This window comes from Protopterus annectens, chromosome 13.part0 (assembly GCF_019279795.1).
Source record: "Protopterus annectens isolate FY-2018-M chromosome 13.part0, PAN1.0, whole genome shotgun sequence".
In the NCBI taxonomy this organism is placed as follows: domain Eukaryota; kingdom Metazoa; phylum Chordata; order Ceratodontiformes; family Protopteridae; genus Protopterus; species Protopterus annectens.
Window position 1 is genome coordinate 912774515 of NC_056747.1, and position 15000 is coordinate 912789514.

A 15000-nucleotide genomic window follows, 5' to 3' on the forward strand; every position below is an offset into this window, starting at 1 on the left:
TCCTACTTAAATACTGTCCCTATCCAGCTGATTTTCCAGTGATCCTACTTAAATACTGTCCCTATCCAGCTGATTTTCCAGTGATCCTACTTAAATGTTTGCACATTGTTAAACACCTTTACTGATTAGCTAGAGGTGAAACCCCCACATTTGTTTGGCTTGGATATGCAGCACTCATATTTCATTTGCACTGAGGTTAATTTGGATCAAGTTTAGTCCTTTTAATTTCTCCTCAAAAAATCTATTTGCCTATGCGGCCTTTCCCAGTTATTGAAACCAAACTGAAAGAGTGTTTCCCAATTCTATAATTTAAATTTGAAATGTATGCATAGTTTAAAATTTAGAAGCATAAATGTTTATGACAGGTGAGGAACACATGACAAAGGCTTCCTGTCCCACCTCTCTCCAACACAGCCACACCCACACAGCTTGATATCTTGAAAGGGTTTTGCACACATGGACAGGGCAGCAGTTATCATTGCTATGGCACAGTGCTTGGGACACAGCATTTTGGTTCCCAGCTGGGGAGCCTTCTGCATAAAGTTTTGTGTCATCTCTGTGGTTGCATGGAGTTTTTTGTAAGTCTCCGGTTTCCTGTCTTGAAATGATGATCCTTAAAATTACTACTAGGTATGTGGGCAGTGTTTGTATGTGTGTGTGTGTGTGTGTGTGTGTGTGTGTGTGTGTGTGTGTGTGTGTGTGTGTGTGTGTGTGTGTGTGTAGCTATACATGTGGTTTGAGATAAACTGGATTTTCATTCAGAAATGCTTCCTTCAATTCTATTCAAAGCCAAGACACTCAGATTTCCCAGGACCCTAAAACTGGATATAGTCAGTGATGAATGTGAATGGATGTTTGTCTCCCCCCCATGCCTAATTATCCTTTTTAACTCTTGACATCTGTACTGGAAGTACACATATGCCTTTAAGCCAGTCTCAGCCTTGATCTCATTATTTTATAGTACTTCTCATACCATTTTGCTAGTCAGCAGTTATTTCTTGCTTCCTTTGACAGCCAGACCTAAGTCAGCCATCCTACATTCCTACTAGCATACCTCTTAACCTCGTAAGAGCAAGAAATCTGGACAAAGTCATAAATAAAAATGGGACAAAGGCCCAAAAATAGGGACAATTTTTAAATATTGCTCTTACAAACAGAAAGTTGATAGAATAACAAGTTTTGCATTAGCATGAATTTTCTTATGCATATGAAGTTTGAAACTCAAATGTCTTGTCAATATTTCTAACGTCAATCTTTAATGATGTGCAACTAATTTGCCAGAAAACCACAACTTTATGAAAAACTGACCAAAAATATGAGGCAAAAATCTGGACACTCTGCAAAAATCTGTGCAGTTGAGAGGTATGGTTTAAGATGCAGCACAGATTAAATGCATACAATACATCGCCACCTATCTTTCCTGCTTTGATACAGAGCACATTAAAAGTTTCTACTTCATCCCCTCCTATCACTTCTGCTCTGAGGGAGCACCCAGTAAATGCTTACACTACATCACTACTTACCCTTCCTATTTTGAAGGAGAACACATTAAAAACATATACTACATCCCCACTTATCCTTCCTGCACCGAAGCAGTGTGAATGTTTACACTACTGCCCTTCCTGCACCGAGGCAGTGTAAATGTTTACAGTACTGCCCTTTCTGCACTGAGGCAGTGTAAATGTTTACAGTACTGACCTCCCTGCAGTGAGGCGGTGTAAATGTTTATAGCACCGCCCTTCCTGCACAGCACGGAGGGAGCGTAAATGTTTACAATACTTCCCCCTTCCTGCACTAAGGCATTGTAAATGTTTACAGTACTGCCCTTCCTGCACTGAGAGAGCAAAAATGTTTACAGTGCTACCCTTCCTGCTTTGAAGGAGCATAAGTGTTTACATTACTACCCCCTTCCTGCACTGAGGGAGCGTACATATTTACAGTATTACTCTTCCTGCTTTGAGGGAGTGCAAATTAAATGTTCACAACATATCACTACCTCTCCTGCCTGTGTTGATGAGTGTATGTATTAAATGCTTACACTTCCATCACCACCTACCCTTCCTTTTTTGAGGTAGCTCACATTAAATATTCACAACACATCACTTCCTCTTCTGCCTGTGTTGATGAGTGCACATGTTAAATACTTACACTTCATCACCACCTACCCTTCCTGCTTTGAGGGAGCAGACATTAAATGCTTGTACTAACTGCCAGCTCTGGGTCTGCTCAGCTGAGTTGACAAACTTATGACAGCAGTGATTCCTTCATTTGGCAGGTTGCAGGAGTGATTCCTTCATTTGTTAGGTTGTCTACCTACATTCTTCTATGATGCCCCCAAAATTCTACGGTACCACTCGACTGGTTGTGATAAGAGTCTACCTCACAATAACCCATTCTGCATGCCCAGAGAGGGCATTTCTTGGACAATATGTAAGATTAACCTGGTGCCATCCCTGCAGGTACTCTAAATAAGCCTAATAGTGTCATCTCCACTGCTGCCAATAAAAGTGCTGTAGGTCAAAATTTGAAGAACTGCTGTCACACTTGTGATGCCTCAAAATTCCTCATAAAACTGGATCTCACAGTCTTTCAATTTTTTATTGAGCCATATATTTCTAATACAGATTGTAGTCAGTCCCTGCTTAGTTTCCCATTCCAGAAAAGGGCGCATGAAGATATGGTATACCAAGTCCAGAAAACCGTTGTTACTTTACTTAATGAGGTATTATGTTAGTCTTATTATGTCAACCAACATGTGATGCATGTTCAAGTAGCACACTGTTATGGTGGTGCTGTTCTACCTGTGTAGTCTTTCCTGATATGTACTGCAGAGGCTAATGTGTTCTATGGTCACTGGATGACATCTTTGCTTACTCTTACTCATACCAATAGCAATGCTAGTTTTACTAACTGCTCATAGATTAAAGCCATACTGACACTTTATTTTGTATACAAATAAAAAGCAACACTGACATTTTCATTATTTCGAATTTGCTCTCCAATTTTTGATATATCTGCACAGGTCTACTTCATTTGATCGACAAACCATTTGATCGAAACCCATTTGATCGAAATTTCATTTAGTCAAAAATGAGTATTCAAGGCATAAAACTGGGATTTGTCCCCCTCCCCAATGTCGTGCGACCCTGGAGTTGGTATATATAGTTAGGGTGGTGGGGGAGTCGCAGCTCCCCCACATTGGGGGGGTGGGGGTGAAGCCCCCCACCTAGTTTCCTTTCAAAAAAGAAAATAAAACAAAAAGTATACATTTTAAACGCCCCCAACTATATATACCAACTCCAGGGTCGCACGACATTGGGGAGGGGGACAAATCCCAGTTTTATGCCTTGAATACTGGTTTTCAACCAAATTAAATTTCGATCAAATGGGTTTCAATCAAATGGACTGTCAATCAAATGAAGTAGACCCATCTGCACATACACATGCACACAGATAAACACACATGCTCATGAGTGCGAGCATGCAGATGTGCATGTGCACATGTGTATACACACACACACACACACACACACACACACACACACACACACACACACACACACACACACACACACACACACACACACACACACACACACACACACACACACACACACACACACACACACACACACACACACACATACACATGTAGTGTGGCAGGTATCAAATTCACCATTGTCCCGGAGTAAAAGAAAACCATCTTTGGTTTTAATATTTTTTGTTATTTTTTTTTTTATTTGAATTTGTTAATCACAGTAAAGCACTGATCCCATTCAACCTATTCCAGTTTTAGCGCAGGGTTCACTGTCAATCACAAGTAGTCTTCTTTTATGTTAACATTTAAAAAAGACTTCTATGTCCATCCTTTTTGTAAACTCTCTCCATGCCAGTGTAAGTGGTAATACCCTGTCTCCAGGCAGACGTTGCTCTTTATAAACACTGGTCTGTTCCTAATCTGTCTTGTGTTAAGTCCTCAAATGCTACTGCAACTTACCTATAACATGTCTGAAAATAGCCCAGTCTGCCACTGTGGATTCCCACTAAACAGCCACACACCTTCCCTTTGGTAGTGAAAACAGCCCAGTCTGCCACTATAGACTCCCACTAAACAATCACACACCTTCCCTTTGGTAGTGAAAACATCCCAGTCTGCCACTGTAGACTCCCACTAAACAGCCACACACCTTCTCTTTGGTAGAGAAAATGGCCCAGTCTGCCACTGTAGATTCCCACTAAACAGCCACACATCTTCCCTTTAGTAGTGAAAACGGCCCAGTCTGCCACTGTAGATTCCCACTAAACAGCCATATATCTTCCCTTTGGTAGTGAGAAGGGCCCAGTCTGCCACTGTAGATTCCCACTAAACAGCCACAAACTTTCCCTTTGGTAGTGAAAACAGCCCAGTCTGCCACTGTAGATTCCCACTAAACAGCCACATACCTTCCCTTTGGTAATGAAAATGGCCCAGTCTGCCACTGTAGATTCCCACTAAACAGCCACAAACCTTACCTTTGGTAGTGAAAACAGCCCAGTCTGCCACTGCAGATTCCCACTAAACAGCCACATACCTTCCCTTTGGTAATGAAAATGGCCCAGTCTGCCACTGTAGATTCCCACTAAACAGCCCCGCACCTTCCCTTTGGTAGTGCTACTTTACATTCAGCCTCACAGGTTTCCCTGACCCCTGACATAGAAGAAAACATCTCTTGAGCTTTTCAAGTAGCACACGTTGTAGTCTGTTTACATTTTAAATAATTACATTCAAAATCTTGGGACATTAAAAGCACAAAAAATAAAAAAATCCATAGCAGATGAAACAAAAAAAAATGCTGTTGAGTAAGTGCTTTTGTCATCAATGTACAATAAAGTCAATAATAAAATTGTTTACTCAACAGCAATATTTAAAGTTTTAAAGCTTTACCATCTACAGCAGATGTTTTTAACTTTTTATGTATTACTTATTTATTTTAAGTAATTAAAAATCCTTATCAATCTATTGCAGTTTCCCAACCCAGTTTCACCCAGATCCCACTACAAGGACAGTGGGGCATGCCCAACCCCATTGTATCAATGATCTTCCCATTTAAAAAATGGGTGCACAACCTTTTACCATCAAGAATACAACATAATATAAGCCTTTTGGTGTGAATGGCAAGTGTAGTTCCTTTACAGCTAACTAAACTTGTTAGTTGCAGAATTCCACATCAGTGCACATCAGACTCCTTTACAAGGGTACTACATGGTGTCCAGTCCCTGGTGTCTGCAATACCCCAGCAAATACTAATATGTAGGTATAATTCTAACAGTATGAAATCCAAGGAAAAATACCACATCCTCCCATTTTAATGGAGAATATGCACTCTAGATTTTACAAAAGACCCATCATTTTTCTCCTCAAAGTCCTGGTCCTCACACTCCCAGCTCCCCCTTCTCTGACCCCTCATATTTAAAATGACATTTTAAAGTATCCTTTCCTCTCACTCATGCCAGAAAGTCCCAACTTATCTTGTCAGTGTTAAACAGGGGCAAGTTTTTACAATCATAAAAAAAATGTATTTCTTGGGGCATTTCAGCACACAGCTGACACTGAGTAATTCCTCAGCATTTTGGCCCCAAATTTTTAGCACAATATCCACATGAAACATGTTAAAGGAGTGGCTTGTCACTATGCAACTTTGCATGCAAGGTTCATTTTTGCAGTTGTTATTAAAAATAATTCTTGAGGAAAGACTTCAGCTTCACAATTCAAGGGATAAGCTTACAGCTGAAACATATTACAAAACAGAGTTGAAATGCTGAATGAGGCTTCACAACGTTGGTCTTTTCTGAGAACTTGCTGACTTGTCAGTTCTTTAAAAATATTCAACAACATGACATTTATACCTTGCCAATACCCACTGTTAGGCCTTAACTCTGCTTTGGCCAGTCATACTAGGGTGAATTTGTGAATACCCTTCCAGGTTTTCTAGCTCTTTTTTCAAAAACAGACAGTGTGTCATACTGCTTAATATGGAGTGGGAGTTTGTTCCAGAGATGGAACAGGTGTGTGACAAACCTCTCGCTCTTCCTAGTCCTATGTACTTGTTGGGAATACAAGTTAGTTCCCTGGACCTAGTGTTAGCTGGACTGTTTGGTTTACAGTAAAACAGTTCCTGGACTACTAGATTCCTTATATTGTCTTTTATGAAAGTGACACCTGTCATCAATGGTTCACCTTTGGTGCTTCATCATTAATCAAGGATACCTGGGTTTAAAAGAAAGTAGTATACACTATCACAAATGCATATGTGCACACAAACACACATTTTAATCTGGTGACTGCTCAAGTGTTGCAGCTGTCTATCTCAGACTATCAGTTTAACCACTTACAGTGTTCTATGACTGTGAGAACAGTCATTTCTCAGGTCAAAAACAAATGCTATTTGGCACACCAAAAGGCAATTTTACATTCACTACACAAATTTATTTTCCAGTCCAGATATAAGTATTTGAGACAGTTTAGCTTACAAATGCTAATCATAAAAACTAAGGTGAGAACAATTTGAATTATTTACCCATCCATTTCCATTACCTACTGGAGCTCCAGGATTTATGACAGCAAGCAACAGATGCAAAGCACAAGCTGACATAGTTGGGTCTTGCCTGTCCATCGCAAAGCACACACATGTATGCAATGAACATGTACATTGCACATACACATGTACACACACGCACACACACGCACGCACGCTCTCACACACACACACACACACACACACACACACACACACACACACACACAGAGCATACAACACTCACACGTGCATTCACAAACATACATAAACATACACACCCACACATGCATAGACAGACATACATGCCCATAGACATGTACAGACTATACAAACAAACACACACATGCACACACGCACACACACACACACACACACACACACACACACACACACACACACACACACATGCTCACACACACATGCACAGACAAACAACACACACACACACACACACACACACACACACACACACACACACACACACACACACACACACACAAAAAACCACACACACACACACACACACTCGCACATTTTCACACATGCAAGAACCTAGAGACGCCAGTCATACCTCTCAACCTCTTGGAGCAGGACATTTGGACAAAGCCATAAATTAAAGTGGGACAAAGGCCCAAAATAGGGACAACTTATAAATATTGCTGTTACAAACTTAGAAAGTTGATAGAATAACATTACATTTACATTAGCATGAATTGTCTGAATATATGAAGTCTGGAACTCAAATGTCTGTCATTATTTTCTAACTGCAAGATGTAATGATTTACCACTAATTTGCCAGGAAAGCAGAAGTACATGAAAAACAGACCAAAAATAGGAGACCAAATGGACATTCTGTGAAAATCTGTAGTTGAGAGGTATGATGCCAGTGAAAACTCATGTGAACATGACTTCAGAAAACTACAGGAATAATGACTGTGCCTTTTTTTAACAATGCAGCATTCATTAAGCCAGCTTACTAATGTTGCTCTCCTTTATAACACCTCATGCATGCATAAATATGAAGGTTCATTTATAGACACTGGCAAATACACTCTTTCCACAAGCACTACTGCAGCACATTCTCAACGCAAGACATCTGGTATTGACAAATGCCTGCCACCATTATTACAGTACGTTTTCGATGCAGCAGACATCCATTACTAACAATTGACCACTACTGCAGTCCATTTTCAGTGCAGGACATCCAGTACTAACAAATGCCCACCACCACTACTGCAGCATATTTAAGTGCAGGACATCTGGTACTGATGAATGTCTCCCTCCATTATCATAGGGCATTGTCAGTACAGGACATCTGGCACTGACAACTGCCCACTACCATTACTGTAGTACATTTTCAGTGCAGGACATCTGGTACTGAAAAAAGCCCACCACCATTACTGCAGTATATTTTCAATGCAGAACATCTGGTACTGACAAATGCCCACTACCACTACTGCAGTACATGTTCAATGCATGACATCTGGTACTGACAAATGCTCACCACAATTACTGCAGTACATTTTCAATGCTGGTACTGACAAATGCCTATCACCATTACTGCAGTACATTTTAGTGCAGGACATCTGGTACTGACAAATGCCTACCAACAAAACTGCAGTACATTTTCAGTGCTGGTACTGACAAATGCCCACCACCATTACCACAGTAAATTTGCAATGCAAGACATCCGATACTCTCAAATGCCCACCACCACTGCTGCAATATATTTTTAATGCAGAACACCTGGTACTGACAAATACTCACCACCATTACCGGAGTACATTTTCATTGCAGGACATCTGGTATTGATAAATGCCCACCGCCACTACTGCAATACATTTTCAATGCAGGAAATCCAATACTGTCAAATGCCCACCACAATTACCGCAGTATATTTTCAATTCAGGACATCTGGTATTGATAAATGCCCTCCACCACTACTGCAGTACATTTTCAATGTAAGACATCCAGCACTGTCAAATGCCCACCACCATTACCTGCAGTACATTTTCAGTGCAGGACATCCGGTATTATCAAATGCCCACCACCACTACTGCAATATATTTTTAATGCAGAACATCTGGTACTGACAAATACCCACCACCATTACCGCAGTATACTTTCAATGTAGAACATTTGGTATTGACAAATGCCCACCACAATTACTGCAGTACATCTTCAGACATCTGGTACCAACAAATGCCCACTACCTCCACCACTACTGTAGTACATTCTCAGTGCAGGACATCCAGTACTGACAAATGCCCACCACCACCACTACTGTAGTGCATTTTCAGTTAAAACTATTAACTATACCCCATACATAAACACTTGAAATTGCATATAATTAATGTACAAAACAGTAACTGCTGATGCTTCCTTTGCAAAGGCGATGTCAACTACCCCTCCATTAATTGGGAAAACTATTCATGTACCAATAGAATTGCACAATGCTTTCTGGAATTCATTAATTCCAATGCCCTGGACCAGCTTGTTCTTACCTCCACTAGAGGTAGCAACATCCTTGATCTGGTCATTAATAACATGGGCGACCATTGCTCTACACCAATAGTCAACTCCTCCCTGGTTAGATCCGATCACAAGATAATCACTTTGGAAATCCACATCTCTCCCACTCCCCAACAAAGGTAACCACCATGAAAAACTTCTCAAAAGCTAACTTTGGGCTCCTAAAAACAGAGGTGGCTAACTTCACGGCACCCATGCAAATGGAGAATAGTTGCATGACCGCCAAATCATACACCAATGCGCGGTACAAACACATACACAAATGCATGGATCTTGCTATACCCAATAGAGCTAAGAAGCTCTCCTCAAAAAAAAGGAAGCCAATCTGGTGGTCCCCTGCCATAAAAAAACTCTACAACAGAAGGAGGAAACTGATGCGAAATAAGGTGAAGTCCCAAGAATGGAAAAACTCCCTTATCAGCCTCAATAAAAGGTTGAGATCCCACATCAAATCCTCTAAAGCTAGCTATGAAAACAGAATTGCAGCAGATAGTAAAGACAACCACAAGGCCTTCTATAGTTATGTAAAGAATCTCCATGGCAATACCTAGATTTGCTCTGAGCTACTGTACAATGGTACATCCTATAACGAGCCAACAGATATTACAAATATATTGGCAGACAGATTCAGTGCTAACTTTACCCCCCCCCAAAGGACCAATCAAAATACCAGTAGATTACCAGGCACCCAGTATCACTGCTGCACAGGTTAAAACAGCACTGTCCAAGGCCAAGAATACAGCTTCTATGGGACCTGACAGTATCCTTGGCTGTGTTCTACATGAACTACAGAGTGAACTGGCACCTCACCTGTGTGCCCTGTTCAGTCACAGCCTCACCTCAGGCTTTGTCCCTACTGAATGGCGCACACCTACAGTCATCTCTCTCCACAAAGGAGGAGCGACTACAGACCCTGGGAACTATCGCCCCATTAGCCTGACGAGTCTGATATGCAAAGCTATGGAATGCATCATCATGCACTTAATAAATAAGGATATAGGGAATCTCCAAACTCTGGATCCTACACAGTTTGGTTTTGTGAAGGGTACATCATATGCCTGCTCAACTTGGTCGACTTCTTTGAGTCAGTCACCAGAGCTGTGGATGAAGGTAAGGTGGTTCATACAACCTACCTTGATCTGGCAAGGCCTTTGATACCATTCTCCACTCAGGAATCATAGAAAAACTTACTAAGCTAGAAATCAACCCCTATATCACTAGGTGGGTTGCAAACTGGTTCACAGGTAGAGCCCACAGTGTGAAAGTAGCGGACTCCCAAGTCAGACTGCCGACCAGTCATGACTCTGATTTGGCTTAGTGACATGTTGCTCTGACTGTACTGCACAGGGTCCTGGGTTCAAGACTTGGCAGTGAAATGCAAGGTGGTAACACAACATTTCCCGGGGATCACGTCAGTCATCCTGCTAGACAGAGGTCCAGGGAAGTAAATACTGTGGGAAGAAATAGCCAGAGAATTGTTATGGCTAGGCTTGTATAAGCCCTAGGGCCGATAGCCTAGTACCAACCTATGAAACTATGAACCTATGAGTGGAGTCCCACAGGGTTCAGTCTTGGGTCCTCTCCTGTTTGGTATCTACTTCTCTGAAGTCCAGACCAACATGAAGGGACTCTGGCTGACAAAGTTCATAGATGATTGTAAGTTGGGAGCTATTATTAACTCCCCAAGTGATGTTGACATCCTGCAAAAAGGCCTCAATGACACCAGTGACTAGTGTCAGAACCATGGCCTTAAGCTCAATGCCAAAAAAATGTGTCTTCATCCCCTTTGGGAAAAACCCATTTCCCTTGAATTACTACATTGATGGTAGTCCACTGAACACAGAAAGCGTTATAAGAGATCTAGGAACACAGATTGACAGAAACCTCTATTTTGACCACCACGTTACCACTGTGGTCAGAAAGTCCTTCTATGTGGCACATCTCATTACAAAGGGTTTTGCATCCAGGAAGAAAGAGGTCATTGTCTCCCTCTACTCTTCCCTCATTAGGCCAATCATAGAGTACAATGCGTTTATATCACGTTATCAAAAGATGAAAATAGTGAATGCTATTTCATCGGCCCCAAAACATCTAAACATGAAAATATCGAACATTCAGAACAGCAAATTTTTTCCCATGGAAAAAATTTGCTGCTCCGAAACACATACACACAACACAAGTGCATCAAACAAACAGCAACCACACACATACATTTAAATTCCCACATCTAACACTACACTAACATACACTACTATCTACCCACTTACCTTAACCCAAACCCTAATCCTAAGGTCCGTCACTATCGCACACTCACCTAACACGCACCCTAACTCTTAACTCACTTAAACCGCCCCTAACCCTAAAGTCTGTCACTATCGCACACACGGCTAACCCACGCCCTAACCCTAACTCACTTAACCCACCCTAACCCTAATGTACAAACAATCGCACACTTACCTGAACCCAACCCGTAAGTTTCCACCACATCGCTAAGAATAGCAAAGCCACAGAAATGGCCAACAGAATTAATTCCCGAGGAAAGAATTTGCTGTTATGTAGCTTCGCTATTCTTAGCGTTCGCTGAATAGTGTTCGATATTAAAACATTCGAAGTTTTAATACTTTGATGTTCTGATATAGACCCGAGTACAATGCCCCATTTGGCATGTACCTCACTAGACACCTGCAACAACTGGAGAGGCTGCAAAAGTACCTCACAAAGAGGATCCTAGGCCTTAAACACTTGTCTTATATGGACAGACTCAAAAAATTCCAACTGTTCACTGTCTCATATCGCCTACTTAAAGGCGATCTCTGCTTAACTTACAAAGCCATGTCTGACCCAGCTCTGTTAGAAATGCTACATCTAAATAAATTCCAATTGCTCCACACCACATGTTCCAGAGACCTCAACCTCATTACCACAATCAACAGAACATGTTGGAGGGACAGGTTCATAACTTAGAGACTGCCCATGCTATGGAACAGACTTCCCATATATGTCAAGCAGAGCACCTCACTGGCCCTCTTCCAAGAGAAATATTGATGAGTGGATGGGAAATAGAAAATTCACGCTAGGGATCACTCCAGTGGCTCTACTCGACAGAGGCACTAGGAACTAAGGTTGGGTGGCACGATGCCAGAGTAATCCTATGGGCTAGGCTTGTAAAGGCTCCAGGGCCATTAGCCTAGTACACACCTATGAACCTATGAACCTAAAGGTAGTGCTACATTTACAGTCTGCATTCGTTAGTTGGATAGCAGTTTGACTGATCATTTAGCATTCCTCAGTTAAACTGTGACATACATATCATTTCACATTAATGTAATTAATGTAGAATTTTACCCATGGGTACAATCGTAGACTGCTTTTTCATATTAAACATTACTTAGTCACACTTCACAACAGATTATACATATGCTGTGTCATTATGGCTGGATTGAAATGGATATGCTTCTTGCAGCCTTTTATTATTTATTACATCAAAAAATATTTTATTTGTTTAATTATTTATTCACTGGGCAATTAGGCTAGTCTGAGACTGTTTTGCAGTTCTGACCTGAACCATAGACACAAATGAAAAAAAAATAGTGGAATTGACGAACCAGTGACATAGCTATGCAATACAATTAAAAGTCTTTATTATAAATTTGTAACTGTAATATACAACAGCTATCCAACAAGCCAGTGCAAAATAAATCGCCTAAATGAAAAAAAGGTAATTTGTGACAACTATTATTTAAAAAGTCTACTTTAAGATATAGCAATTAAAATACATAAAAGATCAAAATCCAATACTATGTACAAAAGTTTGTTAAGGCAAAATACAGTATTCATCAGCTATATATTGAAGTTTCATTACCACTGACTGCGATATAGTAATAGAAGCCTTGTAATATTATTGGTCAACAGCTTCCATGTGACTCGGCATTAAATTTGTAATGTACATCTTTTAAAAAAAACTTGCATATACAGTATGTGGTAGTAGACCAGTGTGTTTGTTTATGTACAAGGACATTGTATAAATGTAATTACATTCTATAAAAGTTTAGAAGCTAGTGTAGCTAGTGGTAAGGTGTCTACCCCTAAAGGCCTGAGGGTCTGGTGTTCATTCCTGACTTTTACTGACTGGGTGAAGTTTCGTATGTTTTTGACAGTCAGCATGGGATTTCTCTGAGTAGTCAAGTTCCTCCCACTTCTAAAATGCTTGCTGGTTTACTGGTTATGCTAAAGTATCCCAAGAGTATATTGGTTGTATTTGCCCTTGTTGCCCTTGTGGCCAGGGCTGTGACTAAAAAGGGTCTAGGAAAGATCAGTTCACTTACTTGGTTAACAAATAAAACCACAATCTAGTTCTGTATTTCTAGAAGGAAACATGATTTAGTATAAATATTCTTACTGACCAGAAATGACACCTGTGACAACTTGATGTGGAAAATGGGCAGCCAAAAAAATCCTTGACAAACAGACACTGATTTGAACTCCCCAGAATGCTGTCCATGTTACCGCATGTAAACACCTGAAATAAAACCAAAGGTGATATCAGCACACATTTGATCAACATTTACAATGTTTAACTGAATGCATACAGATATAGTTTTGTGATGCTTTGTTTTTATTGCATGTAGTTCAAGGAAGAAAACAGAACAGGGAGCCAATTGTAACAATCCATTTGTCTACTATGTTTTCACTATAGTGATTTTACTACTGATGCCTTTATTCGGACACTAGATGAAAGATGCTTTGGAAATTCTAGAATTTGATGGATTGCATCAGCTCAGAAAGGAGCAAAAGATTATGCACATGTACGGCATTGCCTGGTTGAAAACAAAGCACAGATTATCTTTTACAACAAAATGCTTTCACACTGTCATCAGTAAATAATATTACAGCTTAACTTGCTTTCATACAGAAGGGTTTCCATACATTGTTCTAGCACCCGTAATGCAGACAACTAGTTGGCATGGTTTGGTTTATTAAATAATATGTATAACTTTATTATGTATTAATATAGATAGGTTATGTAACCTCAATTACTATAACCAATTGTAATTTGGGAGCAGTACATTTTAACAGCAGTAGTAAAATAAAAGCAATATAATAAAGCTTTTTCTTGAGATTCTATACTGTTAATTTGGGTGTAGCAAGTTTTAACAGCAGTAGTAAAGTTGAATGCAATATCATTTAAGTTTTTGTTCTTGAAATACTTACCATTTTATAAAGGAGGAGCATTTTTCATGAACTAGAATGGAGTCAAGTGCTGTCACCATTACATAATAAACTCCAGCAGAACCCATTGCATGTCCGGAAGGGCTTCCTAGGAACAAAAAATAAGAATAGAGCTCAGTGTAAGACACAAAGCTTGTCCAAATTCATATCCTCATACTACTAAGGATTATACTAAGGCTAACTTTGAATTATTCAGCAAAAGCAATTGTCTACAATTTCTTCACACAACATACATGTAGATGTCTTAGGAATCAAATCAAAAGTTTGTACACTGCCATGTTGTTCATGGTCTTTTACTTTTAACAACTGGACTTTACTAAAACTCCCAGCATAACAAATGCACTACACTAAATTCAACATACAAGACAGGTATTTCAGTTGTGCGTCTGTACAGCATATTTTTTTTAAGTTTTTGGCTCACAAGGTTAAACATTTCTACTGCACACTCTCCTTTTAGATTAGTACTTCTCTGATGCTGCACACCATAGTGCTGTAACATTGCTATAACTTGCAACAAGGAGGAGGTGGTAATAGGGTGGTAACCATACAAAAGAAGACAAGAAACGTATTCAGTAACCGTGGTGAGTTATTCAGTCTGTAGTAAATAGTGGAACCAATCAAATGCAATTTCAGTGAGACAGATTTATGTGAAGTGGCCTTTCTGAATGCAGACTGCTTTCAG

The 15000-nt window shown here is 40.2% G+C and overlaps 1 protein-coding gene across 1 annotated transcript in view; it reads right to left on the bottom strand.

The window, feature by feature from the left end:
* Positions 1–15000, bottom strand: part of LOC122787980 (glucose-6-phosphatase catalytic subunit 1-like) — a 25223-nt gene that overhangs the window by 5752 nt on the left and 4471 nt on the right. The window contains exons 3-4 of the mRNA XM_044054908.1: positions 14301–14406; positions 13493–13608 (exon numbers count right to left, since the gene is read on the bottom strand). Coding sequence (XP_043910843.1) covers positions 13493–13608; positions 14301–14406 — 222 coding nt within the window. The remainder of the gene's footprint in view (positions 1–13492; positions 13609–14300; positions 14407–15000) is intronic.